We start from the raw sequence: 23,953 nt of genomic DNA on the forward strand, positions 1-23,953 counted from the left end.
AGCGTGCAGGCGCGCTGCGGAGCGATGGGCGGTGCCGCGGGCTGCGCGGGAAAGAGGCGGAGCGTGCGCAAGTGCGAGGGGCGGTGTTGGCATCGCGCGTGCGCGCGACGAGGCCTCGAAGTGTGAGGGAAGGAGGTGGAGTGTTTGCGGGTGTGAGGTGAGGTGGAGGCCGACGGTTGGCCACCTGCGAGATCCGGCCTCTCCTGGCGACGCTGGTCTGGGCCTTCCTCGCTTTTCGGTGGCCGGGGTAGGGTTAGGGTGGGCCTGGTAACCAGAAGCCGGGTCCACAGTGGTCAGGCCTCGGACCCCCAGCTGCCCGGCCTCCGTGAGGGCCAACTTTACCTTTTCTTATCTCAGAAAAATCGTACGCAAATTATTTAACCGAATTATCCCCCAACAGATCCAGGTAGATCTTCCCAGTTCCTGTTAAGGACAGAGGGACCTCGACAACTTCTCTGGCCCAGATTGGGTTTGGCCTGTCTGGCCCCCTAGGCTGGAAGGAATTGACCTGTGGCGGCGACTCCTGCCTCCCCAAGACCCCAGGCATCCCCCGAAGGGCGCCCCACCCCTTGAAGGGTTCCCCGGTGGCCGCTCTAAAGTCCTCCGATGACCCTGAAGGGCCCCACGTGTCACCTCGAAAATCCTGCATTGTCCCTAGAAGGGTCCCAGCTTGGAGGGAGGGGGCTTCACACGGGCTGCCCCATCTTAGAGACTAGAGGGGGGCGGCCCAGGTGCTCTCAGGCCCTGGACAGAAGATAGGCAGTTCCCCCTCTGCTCTCTGCCATATGGAGGAGTTTAACTTCTTAACTCGGCCGTAGCCCAAGGTAGCCATGACTCCCACCCTGTGTCCCCTTGGGGCCCAAGCGACCCCTGGGGCAGCCAGATGGGCCCAGGTGGGGGTGGGGTGGCCTCAGCCAAGGCCACTGGGTCTGTACCCAGAGGCAGGAACTGCTTGTAATGACGAGATTTGCTCTTGCTTTCAGATTTCTCTAGGGAGGGATAAAATGAGTAAGAGGAAGAAGCTTCGGACCTCAGGTATTTGGCCATTCAAGTTGACACCTCTTTATTGCTGCTTCTGCTTACAGGAGGAAAGTGGGCTTATTGCAGAAATGCTAAGATGATCACACCAAGCTCCTTAAAATAACAACAGTGACTTCGTACATGCAATGACTTCATACAAATGTAACTCATGGAGAAGTGCTTACAGTAAAAAGGGAAAGCTTTGTGGAGCTTCCCCCAGCCTCTAGCGGGATCCCACAGCCTAGGGGAGGCCCCCAGGCTTCAGGGCAGGGGTCCAGCCTCTATGCAGGCCCACTCTCAGAGATGACCCGTGAATAGAGCTTGATGTCCTGGTGTGTGGCGAACTGCTTCGCTCTCGAGCCAAAAACCTGGGTTCATCTCTCTGTATGACGGCAGATGACCTACTGTGTGTCTCACTTTCCTCCTATTTGTAGGGGATAAGAGCACCTACGCTTTACTTTCGAACAGTGATTCTCAACCCGTTGGGGGGAGCAGTTTGACCTCCAGAGGACATTTGCCAATGTCTAGACACATTTTTAGTTTTCACAACTGGTGTGTGGGCGGTGGTGGGGGCGGGGGGGGGTGCAGTGTTGGTCCTGGCATTTAGTGGATCTAGGCCAGGGTTGCTGCTCAAAATCGTAGAATGTGGTGGACAGTCCCCACAACACAGAATGACCTGGCCCCAAATGTCAATAGTGCCAAAGTACAGAACTGTGCCCTAGAGCTCACATGTGGATTAGTGTTTGTAGAGCACGGAGAGTAGATGCCTGGTAGGACACAAATACATGCTGCTGTTATCATTGCCCTTTCAGATTAAGAAGAAAGTTTTCATTCTGAAACAACTTTAAGCTTACGGAAAAGTTGTAAACATAGTTCATTTCTGTTTGAATAAAAAAAAAAAAAAAAAGAAAAGAAATCAGGGACAGTGGCTACCTTTGAGGGCGTTGTGCCTGGAGAAGAAACATGAGAGGAACTTGTGTGTTCCTGGCAATGTGTTGTTTCTTGATCTAGATGTAAAGTACACTGTTCATTTTATGAATTTGCAGTGAGTTGTACACCTATGCTAACTTTTCTGTTCTATATTATTTGTCATTAAAAAGCTAAAGAAAAAAAAAGGAAAAAAAAAAAGTTCAGAGTTCTGTCTACCCTCCCCCAGCTTCCCCTAATGTTAACATCCCCCTCAACCATAGGATGACGATCAACCATATAGTGTAGCATAAAAAACAGGAAATGAACCTCAGTACACTACTTCTTCCAAACTTCTTCTTTGTATACACAAATACAGTGTTTTTATTGGAAACTAGAATCATCACACATACTGATCTGCAACCTCTGTTTTTCAACTTCATGGTATTTCGAGACTGTCTTTACTTCTCAATATATGTATAGAATTCCTTCATTCGAAAAGGAAAACACCCAGTGTTACATAGTATAGCTTCATTTTCCTGTCATTGGCTAAGGTAGTTTAAATTTCTTAAAAGTTTAGAAATGATCCCTTCACTTAGTGGTTAATGAACTTCGAGAGTAGCACTCCTTTTTTCCCAAGATGTGGGACAGGAAAGATACTATCAACAGATTGAAGGTGTTTTGTGCAGAGATGAGTAACAAGCTGTTTGGAGGCACAGGAATTTCTCTGATCTTCGAGGGGGAAGCTGGGGCCAGCCAGGCCCACCCACAGCAGGTCATATGGGGCCTCGCTTTGCAGTGGACTCCCCTGCTCAGCGGACCCTGGGCTGGCCCAGGACAGCTCTTTGTGTGTGTCCTGGATGGCGTGGAGAGAAAGGAAGAAGATTCTGGCAGGTGGTGAAAGGAGCCCTTTCCCTTGTGATGTCTTTGGCCTCTGGTGTTGAACACAAGGTTCTGCCTTAGTTCTTAAATTAATCCTGTGGGAACAGATCACAGGAAGGAAATGGGAGCCTCTTCACTTCTGATATTTTTGCTTTTTATTTGGTACAAATAAATGTCCATTGGATGAGCAAAGCAAGCTAGTGTTTGGACATCTTAAAGAAACTAAGTAAATGAAACTGCTATATTTTTGCATTTTATGGCAGACCACAAGGTGGGAATGTGTTTGTGTGAGAAACATTCATCGCAGCTTTGCTCTGGGTGCAGTGCTGGCGTAGGCACCTGAGGTGGGGGGTGGGAGGCAGGGTGAAGATGATATCAAGATGAGACTCAGTTCCTGCCCTTGACAGCTTCAAGATCTAGTCAGGGGAAAAAAAAAGATGTTTCTCCCTGAGAGAGCTAATCAGGTAACAGTGGGGTGAAGTTCTAAATGGGCACACACGAACCGTAACTGACAGACTTGGGAGAAATTACAGGAAAGCCACTGTGGTCTAGTGAAGCCCCCAAAGCTGAACGGCTGCTGAGGAGGACCCTAGCATTCAATGTTGGAGAGAGGGGCCTTATTCAATGGTTTCACTTCAAGGTATGTAAGGAGCTGAGTTTGGAAAGGGTCTACGTGACTGACCTCCAAGAAAATCAGAGCCGGGTCTGGTTTGTCTTTTTGTTCTCACTGCCTAGTCAGAGATGCAGTACACAGTAGGTGCTCAATAAGTGCTCAAGTGTACTTAGGTGTGGAGGCTCTGGAACTGGACTGCCTGGATGCTGTTCCAGATTCCCCAGCCTCCCTGTACCTCAGCTTTCTCGTCCATAAGATGGGCCTAACATCAGGGCCCTGCCTGAAGTTTTGTCATAGCGCAGCTGAGTTCTCAGGACAGTGTCTGGCATGGAACTCAGTAGAGTCAACCCTTATTATTTGTTCATTGAATAAATGGGTCAGTTGGGGCCAGAGTTTGGAGAGGTTTTGCAAGCCAGCCACTATGGGCAGTTTCTGTATAAGGGAATTTCCTTCATTCAACAAATAGATGTTAATATGCACCTTTAGGCTCTAAATTGCTTTCAATGCTGGGAAAGGTATCGTAGGGATACAACAGGGACCAAGAGGCAGCAGAGAAGTCACCTCCTTAGCACTCGATGACTCTGGGTCCCAGTTTTCCCAGGATGGATATTCTGCAAGCATCGTGGAAAACCAGAGTGGTACATAATGTAGTGTTGTCTGCATTTCCTGGGAGGTGATCTGGGTTTTCTTGTGCGTTTATTCGGTCATCTGCCAAGTATTTATTGAGCACCAACAGTTTATTAGATGCTCTTCTAGGTACTTGAGACCCAGCAGAGAGTGAGATAGATGAGGCCCCTCCTTGCATGGAACAGGTTGTAGTGGAGGAGACAGAAAATGACCCAGTGCCTCGGATACTTGCAGAAGTTGTGAAGTGAGTAAAACAGAGCATGGGCCCGAGAGGAGTTGCTCTGTAGAAAAGGCAAGGATGCCACTGCAGGGACATTTGAGCTGAGACCCGAAGGAGCCAGCACACACCTCTCAGCACTTCCGCAGAGAGACAGTCAGCTGGGCCAGGTTGTCTCGTGTGGTTCCGAGCCAGGCCCAGTCACCTCAGGATTGAACGTCAGTCATGACCAGTCCATAGATTAAAAGCCTTTGGATCCCATGGCCATGTAAGCTCCTGGGTCCCACCTGGATGAAATTCCATCTCATCTCTCACTCTCCAGGCAAGCGTCAGAGCAGGGATTTCCTGCCCTTTGCACAAGCCTGCTCATGTTGCATCAGTGGCCCAGATGTGTTTGGTGGTCGGCCACGGCAGTGCACGCTCCCGCCATCCCCCTTCCCTTCATCTTCTTTTGTCTCTAAACCAGGAGGGGAAGGAATCCGTCCTCCAAAACTTCCAAAGAACCCAAGGTTAGGAGACTCTGACGGGGACCCCCAGAGTTCCAAGTTGGGCCATTGGCATCACCCTGAAGAGACAGAAAGCAGATCAGGACCCGCTCCCTCTGCAGAGCAGAGCCCGGAGGCACCAGGGCAGGCAGCTTCCAGGTAGGTGGCTCAGAACATTCCAGCAAGCCTCTCTGCTGACAGTGGGCACAGGATGCAAAGGGGAGGGGGCCAGTCAACACGACCCATCCAGTGCCATGCATCCCCCACAGGGGCTTGGGGCCCTTGGATTGAGCTTCTCGAAGTTTTGCTCTGGGGACTCTCCTCTTCAGCAAGAAAGGTCGATATTTTAACCACGGGCAAGGAAGACCTTGAATTTTTCAAGGTCACTTAGTTGCAGAATGCAACTTGCCCTGCCTGTTGGTCAAATCCATATTTATCCCACATTCCCTCTTAATCAAGAGGGGACTGAAGGAGTGGTGGGTCTGTGAAACAATAACCCATAAGAGAGAATAAAGATCTTTATGTTCCAGGCAGCATTCTAATAATAAATACTTTACACACATCAGCTCATTTAATCCTCACGGCACTGTGCCATGGGTTTATGTCCCCATTTGGCATATGAGGACTCTGAGGCTTCGGGAGATCATAATGACTTTCCCAAGGCCGCTGAGCTGGTGCAAGGCAGGCTGGGGTTCTGGCTGCGTCTGGTTCCTTTGCTCTTTACCACAGTGGTTTCCCAGTTCCCTTATTGTTTCAGAAAATATGTAATTAAGCACGGTAGGGGAAAGGAAGAAAGATCTGGAGAACCATTCAGTCTCCACGGGGTTAAACCACATGTAACTACAGCAGAGTAGAAAGGGTTAGCAGGAGTTAGGAGAAGGAAGGTTCCTGCTGCCTGAAGTCTTCAGAGAAAGCATCATGGATTGGACTAGCACGTTTTCTGAGTGAAAAATTGAGGCATGCAGTCTGGCTGACAGAACCATTTTCTGGGGTGTGTGTCTGTCTGATCTCAGGTCTTTGCAATCTTAGGGCTAAAGGCTGTGTGTGTGATAGGAAGAGAGGGGCCATGTATCACACCTAAGCTGTTTCCCCAGACAGACACAGTGATGTCACACTACGCCCCTCACCCCTCGAGAGGCCATATCAGGGCTGACGGGGTCATGGCTGCCGCCCACCCTACTGTCTGAGACCATAAGAATAATCAGAACCCACAGAAGTGGGTTCCCACTCTTTTGTTTCTGTTTTTTAAATGTTTTATTAAGAAATACCACACGTGCAGAAATATAACAGAAGAAGGCAACATAAAGCAATCAGTTTAACACATTTATGTTGAGAAATGAAACTTTGCCAGTACCCCAGAAGCTGCCCAAACAACCCATCCCAATTAAAAATTTTGAAACAGGCGGTTGCTATCAGTATCTAGAGTTACTCTGTCTCCATAACCTCCCTTGGCACGATTCAAGCCCATTAGTGTAGCTTCATGCGTTTTCCTGCTCCACTTCCAAAGTTGAAACCATGAAGTTTCAGTTCCAGATTTTGATCTTTTTTTTTTTTACAACGTACATATCCACATTTATTTAGACATAACCATAAGTCTCACCAGTTTTTTAAAAAAGGGTTTATTTCTTTAGAGCAGTTTTAGGTTTACAGTAAAATTGAGAGGAAGGTACAGTGGTTTCCGATACACCTCCTGTCCCCACACATGCACAGCCTCCCCCATTATCACCATGACTCACCAGAACGGTACATTTTTTAACCAAGGATGAACCTACATTGACACAGTGCATGGTTTACTTTAGAGTTCATTCCGTGTGTTGTACATTCTGTGGGTTGGCACAACAGTATAACAACATATATCCCTCATTACAGTATCATACAGAGTCTTCTTATGGCCATAAAAATCCTAACCTATTCATCTCTCCCCTCAACCCCAGGTAACCACTGATCTTTTCACTGTCTCCATAGTGTGCTCTTTCCAGAATATCATGTAGTTGGAGTCACACAGTACATAGCCTTTTCAGATTGGCTTCTTTCATTTGGTAATATGCATTTAAGGTATCTCCATGTGTCTTCATGGCTTGAGAGCTCAATCTTTTTTTTTTTATAAAGCAGATGGCATGATTTTATGTTTTAAAATTTTTATTGGAGTATAGTTGATTTACGATGTTGTGTTAGTTTCAGGTGTACAGCAAAGTGAGTCAGTTATACATATACATGTATCCACTCTTTTTTAGATTCTTTTCTCACATAGGCCATTACAGAGTATTGATTAGAGGAGAGCTCTTTTCTTTTTAGCGCTGAATACCGTCCCATTGTCTGGATTACCACAGTTTATTTATCCACTCACCCACTGAAGGCCATCTCAGTTGCTTCCGAATTTTGGCAGATAAGAATACACCCGTTTTTTTAGACACTGTGTTCTTTGTATCTACAACTTCTTTACTGTTTGCAGAGCTGGGGGCTGGAGTGTCAGTCAGTCCAAATGAGAATTCCTGTTCTTACTTCAGGAGCCAGTTCCTGGGATTATAAGAGTTTAAGTGCTGCCAGAGCAGGCAGCTTGGATTCTGGATGTGGGACTCCACACCCTTCTTGGCAGTCACATGTCCCCTTCTCCATCCCACCCTCTCTCAGCAGGTGCTCCAGGGCCTCCCTCTTGGGAGACCCTGGGCGCTACTTTGCATTTGGATTTCATTTGCTGCTGTTTGTCTTACTATGCAAGTTAACAGTGTAGGAGGACTTGAGAACCTCCTCTGTTTTGTCTTTCTCCTCCCAGCTCTCCTTATGAGGAAGTAGGAGCTCCTTCCAGGCTCCTCGGGCAGCCAGAAAAAGAGCCAGTTCGCCTTCCTCCTTCCCAGGTGAGCCTGTTTTGCAGCCTGACATATGTACAAAAGATGCCGCCTCCCTTCAGCTGGAGATCTTGTCTCTATTCCTCATCAATAACTGCTGGTGGGAGGGTGTGCTGGGGATGGAAGGCAAGGGCCTTGAGAGTTTGAGATTGCAAGAGAGAAACTTGTTCTGGTGTCTGCTTGCTTGATTTCTGAGACGTCATTCCTCCCTCATCTTTACTGCTGTTTTTTTCTTGTTGTATCTGGTTCACAGAACTCAGCCGGGAGGTTTGTCCCCCAGTTTACAAAACCCAGGAAGACAGTGACAGGACGAGCAGAGAAGAGGGAAGAGGACCCCAGGAGTGGGGCCTTCAGCTTGGTAAGGTCCTACCATCGACCTTCCTCTTGGCCCAACCTTGGCAGCCAAGTTCAGCCTTGATTTCCTTTGGCAATGGCTAGCCCTGCATCTCTCCACACACACACCCTGTTTTTAGCATTACAGATGTCTGTGGATGGCAGGTGCCATGCCAGCAACTCGCAGGCCTGTGAGAGGTACTCAGGACAGCCGTGCCTGCACTGAAGCTGTCAAGGCCAGAGCTCTCTTCCCCAAGTTGCATGAAAGTAGTGAAACTCAGAAAGGCAGCCCACATTCCATCCCTGAACCCCTATGCTTCTCAGAAGCTTTTGTGTGAGTCGGGGTGGGTGGGTCTTACAGCAGGCTCTCCTGTCCTTGCCACCATGAGCTCCAGGGGTCATGATGTCTCTGGAACACACACACCTAAAAAAGTGAGTGGGGGCTTCCCTGGTGGCGCAGTGGTTGAGAGTCTGCCTGCCGATGCAGGGGACACAGGTTCGTGTCCCGGTCCGGGAAGATCCCACATGCCGCGGAGCGGCTGGGCCCGTGAGCCATGGCCGCTGAGCCTGCGTGTCCGGAGCCTGTACTCCACAACGGGAGAGGCCACAACAGTGAGAGGCCTGCGTACCGCAAAAAAAAAAAAAAAAAAAGTGAGTGGTGGGCATTCCCAGCAGCTTTGTTTGTAATCGCCCCCAACCGGGAACACCCCAGATGTCCTTCAGCTGGTGAATGGTTGAACAAATCATGGTCCATCCACACCATGGAACACAACCCAGCAATAAAAAAGGAACAAACAGGTGTGATACACATAACCACCTAGATGGATCTCCAGGGCATTATGTGGACTCAGAGGAGGTTGCAGAAACAGTATGCTCAGCCATAAAAAGGAACGAAATTGGGTCATTTGTAGAGATGTGGATGAATCTAGAGACTGTCATACAGAGTGAAGTAAGTCAGAAAGAGAAAAACAAATACCGTATATTAACGCATATATGTGGAACCTAGAAAAATGGTACAGATGAACCGGTTTGCAGGGCAGAAACTGAGACACAGACGTAGAGAACAAACGTATGGACACCAAGGGGGGAAAGCAGCAGGGGGTGGTGGTGTGATGAATTGGGAGATTGGGATTGACATGTATATACTAATATATATAAAATGGATAACTAATAACCTGCTGTATAAAAAAAAATAAAATACAAAAAAAAAAAGGAAACAATATGGCTCCAAGTGTCCATCGATGCATGAATGGATAAACAAAATGTGGTATATCCATATGACGGAGCAGATATTTGTGCATCCATGGTCACTGCAGCATTATTCACAGTAGCCAACACGTGGGAGCACCCGAAGTAGCCATCAGCAGATGAATGAACAAATAAAATATTGTATATTCACACAACGGAATGTCATTCAGCTTTAAAAAGAAATTCTTTTTTTAGTTTTGGCCGCACCACGCAGCATGTGGGATCTTAGTTCCCCAACCATAGATCAAACCCGTGCCCCCTGCATTGGGAGCATGGAGTCTTAATAACTGGACCACCAAGGAAGTCCCAAGGAAGGGATTCTGACACATGCTACCACATGGATGAACCTGAAGGACATTACGCTAAGTGTAATAAGCCAGACACAAAGCAACAAATACTGTATGATCCCACTTATACAAGGTCCCTAGAGTAGGCAAATTCTACTGATTCCGCAGGAGGTAGAATGGGGGTTGCCAGGAGCCGGGGAAGTGGGGAGTTAGTGTTTCATGGGGACAGAGTTTCAGCTTGGGAAGATGAAAGAGTTCTGGAGATGGATGGTGGTGATGGTTGCCCGACCTTGTGAATGTACTTAATGCCACTGAACTATATACACTTTAAAATGATTAAAGTGGTGGGAACTTCCCTGGTGGTCCAGTGATTAAGAATCCGCCTTCCAATGCAGGGGACACAGGTTCAATCCCTGGTCAGGGAACTAAGATCCCACATGCCATGGGGCAACTAAGCCCGCATGCTGCAACTACAGAGCCCGTGCCACACTGAAAGATCCCACGTGCCGCAACTAAGACCCAATGCAGACAAATAAATAAACATTTTTTTAAAAAAGATCATTTCCTTCAAAAAATAAATGATTAAAATAGTGAATTTTAGGTTATGTGTATTTTACCAAAATTAAAAACAAAACAGTACAGAGAGGCCCCCGTGTGCCCTCCCCGAGCACCCCCCGGTGGTAGCATGTTACATAACTGTAGTCCATTGGCAGCACCAGGCAACTGACATTGACGCTGGTGCGATCCACAGGACCTCCTTGATTTTTATATCCTTGATCTTCCCGAGGGCCTCCACATGCCTGGTGCTGGTGGGGAGAAGGAGCTGGTAGAAAGGGGGGTTCCTGGGGCTTCCCTGGTGGTCCAGTGGTTAAGACTTCGCACTGCCACTGCAGGGGGTGGGGGTTCAATCCCTGGTTGGGGAAGTTCCACGTGACGTGTGCTGTGGCCACAAAAAAGAGGGGTTCCTTGCTTCCGGTTCCCCCTCTAGCCCCTGGCACGAAGCTCTGCCCAGCATGGGGACTGATCCCTATTTGGGCGCACCGTCATCCGTGCAGCTTCTGAGACTTTGTACAGGGGCAGTAATGAATAGAAAAATCCTCAGAGCTGTTGATTACTGAAGGCCCAAGGCTGAGTCTTTTTCTCTCCTCAGGAAACGCTGCCAGAACCCAGTGCCCAGCAGGCCAGAAGCCAGCCTCGAGAGGAGTCCCCAGGGCTTGCCCTCCAGGAGACCAGGGACCCAGGAGACCAGACCCAGGCAGACAGCGCCTGCCCCGAGCCCAGCGGCCAAAACCCTGTGACGCCTGTGCCTGGCGATGGGGATCCTCAGCCCTTGGCCTCCAGCATTGCCTCTTTGGAGTGGGGGACAGTGCCCTCGGCCTCAGAGAGGGCCAGCCAGGACCACCTGTCAAAGCATGGGACCAACGTGCCAGATGGTGGAAGCACAGAGGAGGGTTGGCTTCCAGGTGATCATGGCCAGAAAGGGCACCTGCCAGGCAGTGATGCTGAAGAGGAGCCAGACCAAGGAGCCCCTCAGGAGGGAGGTGCCCGAGGGGAAGCAGGAGCTGAGCTGCCTGAGGAGTGCCAGGAGGAAGAAGATGGCATCCTGGGCCCAGAGCCCAGATCTGCAGCCCAGGGCCCATCTGGGCCTCTGCAGACGCCCAGCTGGACTGGCGGGGGAGCAGAGGGGAGCTATAGCAGCCCAAGGTGCTCCCGCCTTGGGGCTGTTGTCATCACAGGTGTGAGCACAGACGCCACGGAGCCAGAACAGAGGGCTCTGGGGGTGGCTGGGCCAGGCGGGACGGTCAACGCCAGGGTGACTGCCTCTCCCAGTGGGAAGGCTCCTGATGGAGGCCACAGCAGGGCCCTGCTCGGCTGCATGCCTCTCAATGGGGAGACCACAGGAGGCAGAGAGGAGGCAAGGCGGGAAGACAAGCCCCCTGATGATGTCCCGGGGGGCCTTGCAGCCTCCCTGGCTCCGGCTCACGAGAGCCAAGAGCCCACAATAGGTGCTGGGGATTCCAGCCCTTTAGCCTTGCAAATGGGTCCAGGTGTGGGTCAGACACAGGTACCAGGCCCGGATCAAGAAGGGCTGGGGGGTATGTGCTTGCTGCCTTTGCTATCACAACCTGTGGCTAAAAAGGCAGCTGAGTTAGGGAGCCAGAGCCACGAACAAGACCTCAAGGGGCGCAGTTTGTCCCTCGGAGCCTGTGCTCCACCAGCGTACAGAGAAGCAGTGGACGGCCCTCCCCAGGATGCTGGGGCACGTCAGGGCAGCCCAGAGGCCCACACAAGCCCGGCAGGCCAGCCTGAGCACCCTGCTGACTCTTCAGAGCAGGCTGTCTGGGAGGGGTCCTCAGCCATGGAACTCTACTTCCTGCCGGACAGCCAGACACAGGATGCCCTGGAAGCCCCTGGTTTTGAAGCCCCACCTGAACAGGTAAGAGCTTCCTTGAGTTACAGCGAGATGTCGTAGTATAGGTGCCAAATGGCCACAAGCCCTCCCAAACCACCCGGTAGTGGGGGAAAGGTGGGCACGTGGCCACCTGTTTGTACAGCAGATGAGTCCAGGGGTCTGAGTCACAGCTTCAGCAGCTGTGGAGTCTGTGATATTCTGGAGAGGATAGACCTACCCTTCTATGAGGGGCCCATCTGTGTGAGAGCTGAAGAGCCCCGGGATGTGACACACATGTACTTTGTCAGCCCAGGGAGGGCCTCTGGTGCACCTGCCCCCTCCACCCTTCAGTGCCCTGCTCTGGCCGGAGGTTCCCGAGGGATGTATGGAGGGTGACAGACCAGATGGGGTGACCTAAAGAAGCCAGTGACCTCAAACCTGGGCCTGTGGGCGGGGACTTCATTCCCCCACTGGAAAGAACCTTTGCCCATCTTTAGGGTCATTTGGGGGCCCAGATACAATTCTTTTTCAGACACATACATGGAATTTCATTTGTCTGCTGGAATTTTAGGGGCTTTGCGTCCTTCAGGGATCTGCCTGCTGAGCCTGTGCTGGCCGTTGGCGGTCACCTGTCAGGGCAGGTGGCAGTCCCTGCTTTGGCCCCGCCCCCTCAGGTAGCGCCACATCTCTGGCTGCTGGCGCACTTGAGCCTGAGCTAAGTGCTTTGCAGCCTTGCCCTGATAGGTAGGTGGTTCTCTTTTCACACACTGGGTGTGGCTGAGAGGCTGAAGAAGGTTGGGCACCTGCCCCAGATGAGGCAGCCAGGAGGGGAGGAGCCTGGGTCTGTGCCCAGGTTGGCCTGATTCTGCAGCTGTGCCTCAACTGTTCCGTCCTGGAACGAACGCAGAGCCCATGTCGCTTCACAAACATGGCCTCCGTTTCTTTGGCTGTCCCTGTTTTAAAACTTCATTTTATTGGTTGTTTGAAAATGTTTTTAAGATGTGAGAGTCTGCTCTATGCCAGGAGTGAACAGATCAGGCATGGTCCCTGCCCCCATGAGGTTTTCAGTAGCACCGTTCCCACCTGCCTCTCCCGGAGTGAGCATTTTGTACCCTGTCATTTCGGCACTTAAAAGAGTCTTATCATACGACACAGCCCCCAAACAAGCAAAGGACGTCATCTGGTGCCCAGCCGAAGAAAGCCAGCTGTTCCCACTGCAGAGGGGGATGTGACTGGGTTGAGCTAATGTGGGTCTCAGGCGCTGCCTTCCCAAGGGATGGCCAGAGGTCATTTGTGACACAGGCCTACCCGGTGACTTTGCAGACCCGGCCCTCCCTGCCCCGGCCCCAATTCCTTGTACCACCCGTTGCACATTGCTGTGGTCACCAGATGAGCAAGAGCACAGAAATCGAGTCACACCGCGGTTCGGTCATAGTGTTTAAACACGATCGCCGGGAGAGGTGGGCACTCAGGTGCTGGGCAGAGCTGAAACTTTATAACTAAAGCTGCATCCCTTGAAAAATGCAAACCCCTCTCTTGGAAAGAAGAGCTAAGTCATCCCCAGTCTCTGGCTTCTTGGGCTGTGGCTGAGGGATAAGGCTGGGGAAGCAGTTGGGACCTTGGGTGGCGCCCAGAGGGCAAAGGAGCAAGCCCTCCCAGACCTGCCACCAGTGAGTGCACTCTGAAATCACCGAGGAGCTGGCAGCACCAGTGCGGGGGACCTAGCAGCAGCTGGGGTGGACAGCCCTGCTGGGAGAGGAGGCACTGCCCTGACAAGGCTGTGGGCGCCCAGGCACGTTTTGTTTTGACACTGGGCGTTCCTGAACAAGTCGGGGCAACCCAGGCACAGGTTCCCATGGAAGGTGCGGGCAAGCCCTGTGGGCAGGGACACATGGGAACGGCACGCTGGTGGACCGAGAGAGCATCCCTCGACCTCACTGTGGCACAGCTGTGAGCACCGCTTCAGAGGAGGGGCCCTGGGGTCTCACAGCAGTGACAGACTGGCTTCAAACCCAGCTGCCATCACAGGAACACTTGGTGTTTTCTTCTCATTGCGACTCCCTGGGGACGTGGTGCTCACCCCAGGGCCGGTGGAACCCTCCTCTGCCCACAAGCAGTGTCATTTAAAACACTGACTCCCAGGCCCCTCTCACAGCCCACAGGGGTGGTCCCCACACATTCAATACAAGCACCGCCTTTGTCATGACATTGACACAACCCTGGTGGGAGCCGTGGTACCTGTTGGGAAAGAGACTATCCCTCATGACCAAGAATGGTGCCGTGAGTTGGGTGAATCCGTGGCATCAAATTTTTTTTTTTTTTAATTTATTTTTGGCTGCTTTGGGCCTTCGTTGCAGTGCGCGGGCTTTCTCTAGTTGCGGCGAGGGTGGGCTACTCTTTGTTGCGGCGCACAGGCTTCTCATTGCAGTGGCTTCTCTTGTTGCGGAGCACAGGCTCTAGGCACGCAGGCTTCAGTAGTTGTGGCACGTGGGCTCAGTAGTTGTGGCACGCTTGCTCTAGAGCACAGGCTCAGTAGTTATGGTGCACGGGCTTAGTTGCTCCACGGCATGTGGGATCTTCCCAGACCAGGGCTCGAACCTGTGTCCCTGCATTGGCAGGCGGATTCTTAACCACTGCGCCACCAGGGAAGCCCTCAAATTGTATTTTAAGTCACAGAGTTGCCTCCGTGAAAGTCAGCCAGGTGCACGGGAGAAACTGTATCGCCTAGAGCAGGCTTCCCAACCTCGGCACTACAGGTGTTGGGGGCTGGATCACCATTCTGTGCGCAGCAGGGGCTTGAGCAGTGTCCCTCGCCTCCACCCCCAGGTGCCAGGAGCACTCTCTCCCCCGGGCATGACAACCAAAAGTGGTTTCGGACACTTAAGTGTCTTGGAGGCGGAGTCATCCCCACGCGAGAGCCGCCGGGCTGCAGCCAGTTCCTCACGTCTGTTCCTTTGGATTCAGGGACCCTTTGCAGGTTGAGCGCAAGCCCTTCACCCCATCCGCCACCCCAGGACTTTAGTGTCCTCAGAAAAGGCCCAACAGCCCTGGGCCGGCCGCTCCACTTCAGCCTCTTTGCCTCTTTTCAGAAGGACGTATGTCACCTCCACGACTGAGCCTGACATTTTCCATGAAAATTAAACCACCGTTGACATTTAGAAATTTAAGCTTCTCAGAGTTATCTGGCTCTCTCCCCTATTAATTATGAATTTTCCCTTCAAAATACATTTGCAAAATCTCTTCCTGACATGAAACTTGTGGCCTATCTAGCCGACCTCTTTCCCTCCATGCCAGATGCCCACCTCGCCACAGTCGCCACCACTCAGGGTCTTCTCTGTACCCTTCTAGATACTGCAGGACAAGCTGGAGACAGCACCACTCCTCAGTTGTCAGGGACAGAGAACGTGTGGATGGAGCCGCCCACCAGTACAAATCAGCCTGTCGAAAGGCGCAGGCCCGGGACGGGACCCCAGGGTCAGGCCCAGTATCGCCCTTCTGCCTTCTTTCCAAAGAGGGAGGGTGAGAGCAGCCCGGGCTGGTGGCCCGTAGGTCTGGCTGTCGTGGCATCTGTCCCCCACACCACTTTTCCTCTGCAGGAGTCCAGCCTCGGTGTTCCTGGCGTGGCAGAGGAGAAGCCAGACCTCCCCTGCCTGACTTTTCCTTCCCTATGCAGGGCTCACCCAGCTGGGCCGTTCACAGGTGTGCATGCTCTGTCTTTCCAGTTGTCTCCTGCAGGGAGCGGGCTGGACCCTTGCTGGCCTGGCACCAGCCCACGTGCCGATGGAGGCTCCCTTGCTGAGGCCCAGCCAAGGTAGGCAGGGTGGGAGGCCACCCCAGAACGCTTTCCTTGACAGGAGTCCTCCTCTTGTCCCTGGGAGGGGAGAGAGCGGCTGCTTTCCTGGCACTAGAGCCCCCATGCTCTCCCTCACCCCAGCCCTTTGAGCTCCCATTTTGTGGATGAGAGTGTCGGAGGTCGCCCTGGCTCTGCCTCGAGGGGCCTCACTTTCCTCGGTCCAGTAAGGTTGCTAAGCCCCGACTTTCAAACCACCCATGTCCCCTGCTCCCCACGAGTGGAGAACTCGTCAGCAACCTGCACCCAAGCCAGCATCTCTCCCAAGGACCCCTGGGATGATGCCCCCAGCTCTGTGTTTGATTTAATGCACATTGTGCGTTTTTCTGGAGAGAAGGTCCAGAGCTTTCCCTGAATCTCCATGGAGGGGGAGTGGACCCAGACAGGGCCAAGAACCATTGGCTCACAGGGGCCATCCCCTCTCTGGCACCCTCGGGCCCTCCAGAGTCTCCGACCTGCCCCATCTTATTTCCTGCTTGATTTTTTTTTTTTTTTTGGCTGGTACGCGGGCCTCTCACTGTTGTGACCTCTCCCGTTGCGGAGCACAGGCTCCAGACGCACAGGCTCAGCAGCCATGGCTCACGGGCCCAGCCGCTCCGCGGCATGTGGGATCTTCCTGGACCGGGGCACGAACCCATGTCCCCTGCATCGGCAGGCGGACTCTCAACCACTGCACCACCAGGGAAGCCCTTCCTGCTTGATTTTATTCCCCAAGGCAGCCCACCTTCTTTCCCTCCTGCAGGCACCAGGTGTGCTTTTCCTCCAGCTTATGGAGTGTGTGTGTGTGTGTGTGTGTGTGTGTGTTTGAGTGTGTGTTGGGGGGGTCCTCTCCCCCCACCCCGGAGCCTCTCACAGTCCATCACCTTTCCTGTCTCCCAGCCTTGCTGGTGGCTAGCACTGAGCGACAGTCCTCTCCCGTTACCTTGAACCTGAACTGGCCTCTCTGCAGAGTGGCAGCTTATTGATTATTTATGGCCAAGCTTCTGTTTCTGTCTGGCAAGTGTGGAGGAGGGTTAGGGAGTCTGTCTCTTTCCTCTTTCTCCTCCCCCTCAGGGGAGAGGGAGGCCGTGCTCCCACCTTCTGCCCTTACACACATCTGTAAATAGTACCAGTTGTACCTCTTGTTGCCCCACCCCCTGCACACCCCTCCACACACACACACACGCACACACACACACACGCACACACACACGCACGCCCTGCACAGGGACCAGAGGCAGTTTAGTCAAAGTGGCCCCACTATTGTTTGAGCAAAGAGGAGGGAGATTCCTGGGTGAATCTCCGGCGGCCTCCATGGATGGCTGGAAGCCCCCAGGTGGGTCCCAGGGTCTGGTTCTGTGGCCCATGGCTGAGGGAGAAAAGGCAAGAAACTGAGCCCCGGACTGGCCAGTCGTCTCAAGGTGACCGAGGCAGGTGGAGCAGAACCAGGGTTCCCATAGTGACAACCCAGGAGATGCTGCCAAGCTGGGCAACCCCCTGCCCACCACAGGCTGCACCCGTTAGATACGTTGGTACAGAGGCACATCCACCCCTTCCATAGACACTGACGCCCGCCAGTGCCGGCTCTTCCAGGAACTGCTCTGGGCACTGGGGAGGCTGCGTGGGACAAAACATGAAGCTTCCACCTATTGGGGGTCAGAGCAGGGGTGAGCGAGAGACAGACAAATTAGGTGGTCAGATGGCAGAGTGTTGGGGAGAAAAAGACAGCAGGGCAGGGGTTAAAATTTTAACCTGTGGTCATGGAGAGGGCTCCCTTCCCCCACCTTCTCCACCCCCCCCCACCCCCGCAAGGAGGAGACATTTAGGAAAGAACATTCCAGAGCCCTAAGAAATGCTCAGGGAATGGCCAGGAATTCAGTGTGGCTGGAGCAGGGAGGAGCGGAGACGGAGACGGGAGGGAGGGGCTGGGGTCTGGAGGTACGCAGATGATGCTGGGCTTTGGGGAGGGGCTTTAGGCTGGCTTTCCATTGCCACGCCCTCCCCTGCCCCCCAGGCCACAGCGGGGACAGGCTGTAGGGGCAGGAGCTGGGGGTCGGGGAGGCTGTGGCAGCTGTCGGACAAGGGCCACGGCGGTGGGGGAAGTGGCTGGATTCGGTGTGATTTCAGCAGTAGAGCCGGCTGGGTCGGCCATCAGGGCTGTGCCCAGGGTGGCCTCTTGACTGTCAAAGGCATTCATCTCTGGAGAAGACAGCTTGAGGCCCAGCAAAGCCCTCCAGGGCAGAGTCTGGTGGAGCTGTCCAGTGAGGTAAGGCCTCTTGCCCTCTCTCCCTTCCCACCAGGACCCGAATGGGGATCAAGACCTGCGAAGCCGCCAGGATGGAGGATGCAACAGACACCGTGCGAGGCCTCGTCATCGAGCTCTCCAACCTGAAGTAAGGGCTGGGCTCGGATCCACAAGTCCCCGGGATGGGTGGAGGGGATGGGGCCGCGGGAGGATGGTGGAGGGCCCAGTACAGCAGCGATCCTGGGGTGTCAGTGTGGGCCCGGGATCCCCAGCGAGGGGCCTCTGGGAAGCTCTACCGTTCCTGGGCCCCCGTCCCTCGCAGAGTTGCTAGGTGCTGAAGAGAGGCTAGAAGGGTCACAACCTGCCCTGCAGCAGGTAGATTCTGATTATGCACGTGTGCACGCCTGTGTGTGTGTGACCTTTGAGTACACATGAGGGTGTGAGCCTGTGTGAGCAGGTGTGAGGCATGTGCCCGAGTGTGAGGCATGGTCCCACTCTGCCGCGAGGTGGAGCACAGCTCAGACCCTTTCCCACACAGCCGGCTGATCATGAGCGCCCACCGGGACCTGGAGGCCTTCAAGCGCCTCAACTACTACCAGAAAGCAAAGCCGGCAGGGAAGGCCCCTGCAGCCTACACACCAAAGGGGGCTGGGAATCTCCCTCGAGGGGAGCAGTCCTGGAGGGACTCGTAGGTGTGTGTGCTCGTACAAGCTCACCGGCCCCCAGAAGTGCCTGATGTTCCTGCCAGACAGCTGGAAACAATCCCTCAGCAGACTCGGGAAAGCCTGCTGGCCCCTGTGTGCCCCCTGTTATTTTGTTACCATCTGAGATACTCCAGCAAGTCCTGGTGGGCCCCAGAAACCTCCCCTCAGCTGACCTGGAAGTCAACTTCCTATGGGAAACAGAAAAGGCCCTGCCGGCCTCAGCAGCCTCCCTCAGGGGGTCGTGTGGGGGAGGGAACCTGCTCCTCCCGGTGGCAGAGGCCTGGAAGCTGGAGGCAGAGAGGGGGGCTGGGGCCCCAGGAAGCTGTGGGGGGGGGGCCCTGCAGAGCCGCCCAGATGTTTATCTGGGTTTGCAAATTTCAGCTCCTTAGCGGAGGTTATGGAAGGTTCAGAATTTGTTTCTTTCCTGGAGGGGAAAAGGGCTAGTTTTGTTGGTTGTACCCTTGTTTTTCTCCAAATTTCCATTTTATTTCTTTTGGGAAGCCCATTAATAAATGATTCCCTAGCCAGACCTCAGACCTCCTGACCTGTTGTTTGGTGTTTGAGGCATTTTCAGTTCCTTGATATCTTGCCCACAAACCTCCTTTAACCATCTCTTTCTCCTCTGACTTCTACTTTTCCCCTTCCCTGGGAAGACAAGTTCGGCTACTGTTGGATCCAGGGGTCCCCCATGCAGTACTGAGTGTGTCGGACTCAGGAGCAGGTGGCTGTGTGCACGAATCCAAGTACACAGAGTATCTTGACTGATTGTCCAGCTGGAGTTTGCGAGTCTGTATTCAGTGCTGAGATGGCTTCGCCTGTCCTCCGTGGGACAAGCTGCTTGGAGGCCTTGGCCCGGAAGGAGGCAACCCTGGGGGAACGTTACGGATGCAGACACAGCTACTGCCTGGAGGGTGGCGAGGGCAGGCATTGCACACGCCACCCCACCAAACCATACCACAGCCCCAGTGATGTCACACTGTCATAAGCAGCCCAGGGTGCTGCTGTCAAACCCATTTTGCAGAAGACATGCTTCTATTAAATAGGCCACCACGACGTGGACCGCACCCAATACTTTAATTTGTTTCTCTGCCTGTGGCTCCTGCACCCCAACTCCTACAGCCAAGGCAGGGCCCCCTCCCACCGCCTTCTTATACCCTGGGATACCCCATTTGCGAGGGAGCAAGGTGGGCCAGGGTCCCCCAACCCTTCTGCCTGCTGGAGGTGCAGCTACTTCCTTGAACGCTCCAGGACGTGCCCAATCGCCCAGTTCCCTGTGTCTCAAACCCCAGCGGCTCTGGCTTATACAATTAGCATTTGCAGGCACCTGGGGGTGGCTGGGGGATCGTGTCCCCTGACTCAATCTGAAACTCTTGGGGCTGCTAAAGAGGCCTCCTCTGTGTCTTTCTCCTCCTTCCCTCTCCTCTTCAAGCCTGGGCAGCAGGCTGTCTTCAAGGGCCGTCTCCCATCCCCGGCTAACCCCAGCCCTCCTCCTGGGTGGCCTCAGGTCCCAGTTCAAGTGGAAGTCCAAATCCCGCCCCCACTCAACCCTGGGAGACCTTGTCGGCTGAGGGTGGAGACCGGGCCCTCAGGCCAGCCCTCAGACTGGGGGAGGGATGTGGACAGGCACTTGGCATCTGCTACCCCCAGGGGGCTGGGTGAACAAGATGTAGGGGTGCAGGAGGCAGATGGGATGGGGATCCCCCCAAGCACAGCTCCCCAGGAGGACCAGATCATACTTCCTGGGTGGGGATGGATGTCCACCCCACACCCACTCCTGCCTAAGCACAGCCAAATCACCTCCTTGGTGCCCCCTACCCATGGCCTCGCCTGGCCCAGCCCCCTCCGGACATACTCCCATTCCTTGCAGCTCCCCACCCCGCCCCTGCCCCAGCCCAGAAGTCCTTCCCTTGCTCTGAAGAGCCTGCGTGTGACTCCATGGCCCCCAGTTGCTGGGGCATCGATGGTGACCTAAACGTTCAGTAAGAGCCTCCTAGGTGAGGACAGTGATGGGGGGGAACCTCTGTCTCTCCATTGCCCTTCCTCAAGTCAGGCCCCCACCTCCAGGGTAGGGGATTCCACCTGATATTGTCAGTATGCAAGGGGTGGCTGGAAGAGTCTGCAAACACGAAGGGTCACAGAAACAGCCTCATGACGCCAACCCAGCAGCCAAGTGCCAGGCTGGGGCGACCCCTCAGAACCCCATAGCTAACCTGTGGTGCCCACTCCCATTTTTCAGCACAAAGCAGCTCACCCCAAGGCCCCAGAGTAAACGGCAATCCAAACAGCAGTTGGGGCATGTGGAGGTCAGAGTAACGTGGGGGCAAGGGATGAGCCAGGAGAGGAGGGTCCCCAGCCCCATCGGCACAGTTCACGCTACCTTGTCCCAAGACCGGGCCTGCTATGACGCGGATCCATTCATAACATTTATTGAGAGCTGACTGGGTGCCCCGCGCCGGGGAAGGAGGGCTGGGGTGCCTGAGAACCACCTCCTTCCGAGAGGGGGTCGGGGCGCCATTTGGGCTGTGCTTCCAGACGGGGCTCCTTTGCCAGGCCCTCAGGCCGGGGGCAGGGCCTAGGGGTGGATCCTCGGAGGGTGCGTCTTCCCTGAAATCCAGCCTCCAGTGAGCCTGGGTCCCCAACCCCAGGTGAAGGCAGCATCCCCGTCCTGCCCGCTCCAGCCTCCTTAGGCAGAAGTGGAGGGTAAGCAGGAAGAGGGGGTAGTTCCATTAGGCTTCCCGACACCTTTGGAACCTGGATTTTAAAAGCAGAAGAGGAGGAGAAAAACATTTAATAACGGATGATTCGATGCTCCGGAAGTACCGACTCAACCTGCAGGGCTGCCATGGCTCTGGCGCCACCTGCAGGCTATTTCTTGAATAGCACCCCCCTGTGACATTCCCGGCCCCGGGCAGCCCCAGATGGGACCCAGAGCGAGACACAAAGCGCAGAAACTCCAACTCAGTCCTGCCGTGCTGCCTCCTCCTGGGAGGACGGCCTCAGGCAGCCTTCCTTTGCCAATATCCTGGTGAGGGCTTCCCCCACCCCGCACGCCCGCGGAGGCCAGTTTTCCTGTTCTCTCGGACTTGAGGGGAAAAAAGGAAGACTCTGAGATCATCATCTTTGCGTCCCTTCAGCTTCCCACCTCTCCCAGTTGGACCTCGTCAGACCTCATAGGGAATACTATCCTCTCCTGGAGGCAGTCTCTTCTAACAGATGTTCACTGCACAGCTGCCGGGATAGGGAGGGGTACTCCCACCCGGTGACTTCCCCAGGGGCTCACAGTCTGATAGGCCTTGTGCCATCCCTGAAATCTCTGACACCTTCCCCTCCGACATACATGCACACATACTCTATCCCAGACACACCCAACTTCACGAAGTTCCTAAACGAGCCTCATTGCCTGGGCTCCACTTCAGCGCTCCACCAAACTGAATTAGGCTTCCAGAAATCACTTTCTCCAGGAAGACCTCCTGGACCCCTTCACCTGGATCAGGTGCTTCCTCTAGACTCCCCCATGCCTGTGTTTTAACTCTCACTCTCCCATCTACCACGGTGGGCCAAGCCCAGCCCAGCGCTTGGCACCCGGCAAGCCTCAAAAACTATCTGGTGAATGAGTGAACAAGGGAGGCTCAGTTTCTCTAACTGAGCCATTTCCCTCTGGTCACACAGTTCCCACGAGCCAAGCCGGATTGGAGCCCCTGCTGTACCTATCCCCAGATCCCACCAGTAGTCCCCACAGCCTCCCTGCTAGATCACACCGCGCCTGGAAAAGGACGGTGTTTCCCTTACGGGCCCAGGGAGGGAGAGTGCCTTGCCCAAGGCCACACAGGGGACCCCATCCCCAGCTTACCAGCGTAGGGCAACAGTTCTAGAATACTGCTCTAAGCTGTCTACACAGGTTATCACCCCCCAACCCTCTGAAGTGGGTTGTGACCCCAGGGGTTAACCCACTTCACAAAGGCCCCTAGGGGCTCAGCCCAGGGCAGACCCCCCTCCTCGAGTTCCCCCAGCCACCTGCACAGGCACCTCCTCCTCGGCAGTGTCCGGAGTCCTGCGTCTTCGCCTTGTCCGAGCGGACCAGCTTCCTGCCGGCCGAGTTGCGGGTGGTGTAGCTATAGACGGAGGTGTAGCCCTGGCCGGTGAGCGGACAGAAGCGGCGGGTGTGGGCATGGTCGCGAGTGGCACCACACTGGGGGCACACGTAGTCTCGGAGGATGGGGCACAGCACCCGGCCAGCTTCGTCCTTGAGCACGTGGGACTGGTAGATGGCCCGGGACTCGCCGTTGTGCTTGCAGAAAGAGCACAGGCGTTCAGGAGCTGGTGAGGATTCCGGGCTGTGTGTCTGACCCTCCTCTGGTCCTGGCACTGGTTCTGGCTGGGGGTCCAGCCTGATCTCAGGCTCCTCTTCCCCACGCAGAGCCTCCACCAGGCGTGCCAAACCCAGGTAATCTGTCCATAGATTGAAGCTCCCCATGGCTGGACACCGTGTGCCAGGCAGAGGGGCAGAGAGAGAAGAAACCCAGCCGCCCCAAAGCTTGTCTTTCTACACCTCCCTTCTTAACCCTCCCTTCCCCTCTCTGGAGCCGAGCAGTCTGGGCTGTCAGTTCCCTCCTTATACCTCCAAGGGGGTGTGAAGAGGGAGGAGCAGGCTGTAGGAGGTTCCTTACTGTCACAGGGGGGCTTGCTGCCGCTCCCCCAAAAATGCACCTGCCAAGGGGATGCATGGTCTCTGGGGGGGCTGGAGGCGGGGGGGGGGGGTGACAAGACACAGGCTGCAGGGGGCACCAGTAATACGGAGCCACACACCCCACCCAGAGGGCATTGGGAGGGCGACCCCTCCTTAGAGCCTGCCTGCCTCTCCTGCCCCACAGGGTGATGGGGGCGGGAGGGTTGGAAGCCCCACCCGACAGACTAGCATTGATGTAGCCAGTAACTTAGTAACTTCTTTCTTCCTTCTCCTGGGCTGGGGGAGGGGCCGGGTACCCCTGTGCTCTTTGGGAAGGGTTGGGGAGCTACTGATGTTCCAACTGTCTTCAGAAGGAGAATGGGCCTGGCTTATGGGGTGGGGGGTTAAGGACCAAGGCTCCCAGCTCTGGTCACCCTCAGGGAGCTTTCACACCACTTTTCAGTGGATCCCGCATTTAATGGATGAACAGACTGGGGTATGAAACCACCTGCCCCTGGGGTTATTCACAAAGACAAGCACAAAAGCCTGCCTCCCCACGCTGTTAGTTACCAACGGAACTTTAGGTATTGGAGAGCCTTAGGACCAGCTCGTCCTGGTCCTGGGGTGGAAAGGGGGTGGAGCAGAGCACAGGC

At 54.3% G+C, this 23,953-nt stretch overlaps 2 protein-coding genes across 3 annotated transcripts; one reads left to right on the plus strand and one right to left on the minus strand.

The window, feature by feature from the left end:
* Nucleotides 1-112: 112 nt before the first annotated feature.
* Nucleotides 113-19,013, plus strand: BRME1 (break repair meiotic recombinase recruitment factor 1). Its single transcript, XM_060007871.1, has 9 exons — nt 113-157; nt 984-1,035; nt 4,732-4,909; nt 7,524-7,605; nt 7,850-7,954; nt 10,615-11,901; nt 15,579-15,667; nt 17,986-18,078; nt 18,469-19,013. The coding sequence occupies exons 2-9, from the start codon at nt 1,005-1,007 to the stop codon at nt 18,620-18,622; spliced, it is 2,019 nt and encodes a 672-aa protein (XP_059863854.1). The 5' UTR covers nt 113-157; nt 984-1,004; the 3' UTR covers nt 18,623-19,013.
* Nucleotides 19,014-21,050: 2,037 nt separating this feature from the next.
* Nucleotides 21,051-23,108, minus strand: NANOS3 (nanos C2HC-type zinc finger 3). 2 transcript variants are annotated; one of them, XM_060006629.1, is made up of 2 exons: nt 22,661-23,108; nt 21,051-21,385 (listed from the first exon to the last, which is right to left on the minus strand). In XM_060006629.1, the coding sequence occupies exons 1-2, from the start codon at nt 23,106-23,108 to the stop codon at nt 21,318-21,320; spliced, it is 516 nt and encodes a 171-aa protein (XP_059862612.1). In that variant the 3' UTR covers nt 21,051-21,317. The 2 variants fall into 2 exon arrangements, with proteins under 2 accessions (XP_059862612.1, XP_059862611.1); XM_060006628.1 differs by having other exon boundaries at nt 22,649-23,108.
* Between the last annotated feature and the right edge of the window lie 845 nt (nt 23,109-23,953).

The sequence above is a fragment of the Delphinus delphis genome, chromosome 3, assembly GCF_949987515.2.
Source record: "Delphinus delphis chromosome 3, mDelDel1.2, whole genome shotgun sequence".
Lineage (NCBI taxonomy): Eukaryota > Metazoa > Chordata > Mammalia > Artiodactyla > Delphinidae > Delphinus > Delphinus delphis.

Bases quoted from the DNA above. Each gene is read 5' to 3' on its own strand.
- NANOS3 (XM_060006628.1), bottom strand. From the start codon at position 23,108: ATGGGGAGCTTCAATCTATGGACAGATTACCTGGGTTTGGCACGCCTG. The intron at 21,386-22,648 runs GTGGCTGGGGGA...TTTAAAATCCAG, and splicing joins AGGAGGAGGTGCCTGTGCAG to GTTCCAAAGGTGTCGGGAAG.
- BRME1 (XM_060007871.1), top strand. From the start codon at position 1,005: ATGAGTAAGAGGAAGAAGCTTCGGACCTCAG. The intron at 4,910-7,523 runs GTAGGTGGCTCA...TTCTCCTCCCAG, and splicing joins CCAGGGCAGGCAGCTTCCAG to CTCTCCTTATGAGGAAGTAG. The intron at 11,902-15,578 runs GTAAGAGCTTCC...CTGTCTTTCCAG, and splicing joins TTGAAGCCCCACCTGAACAG to TTGTCTCCTGCAGGGAGCGG.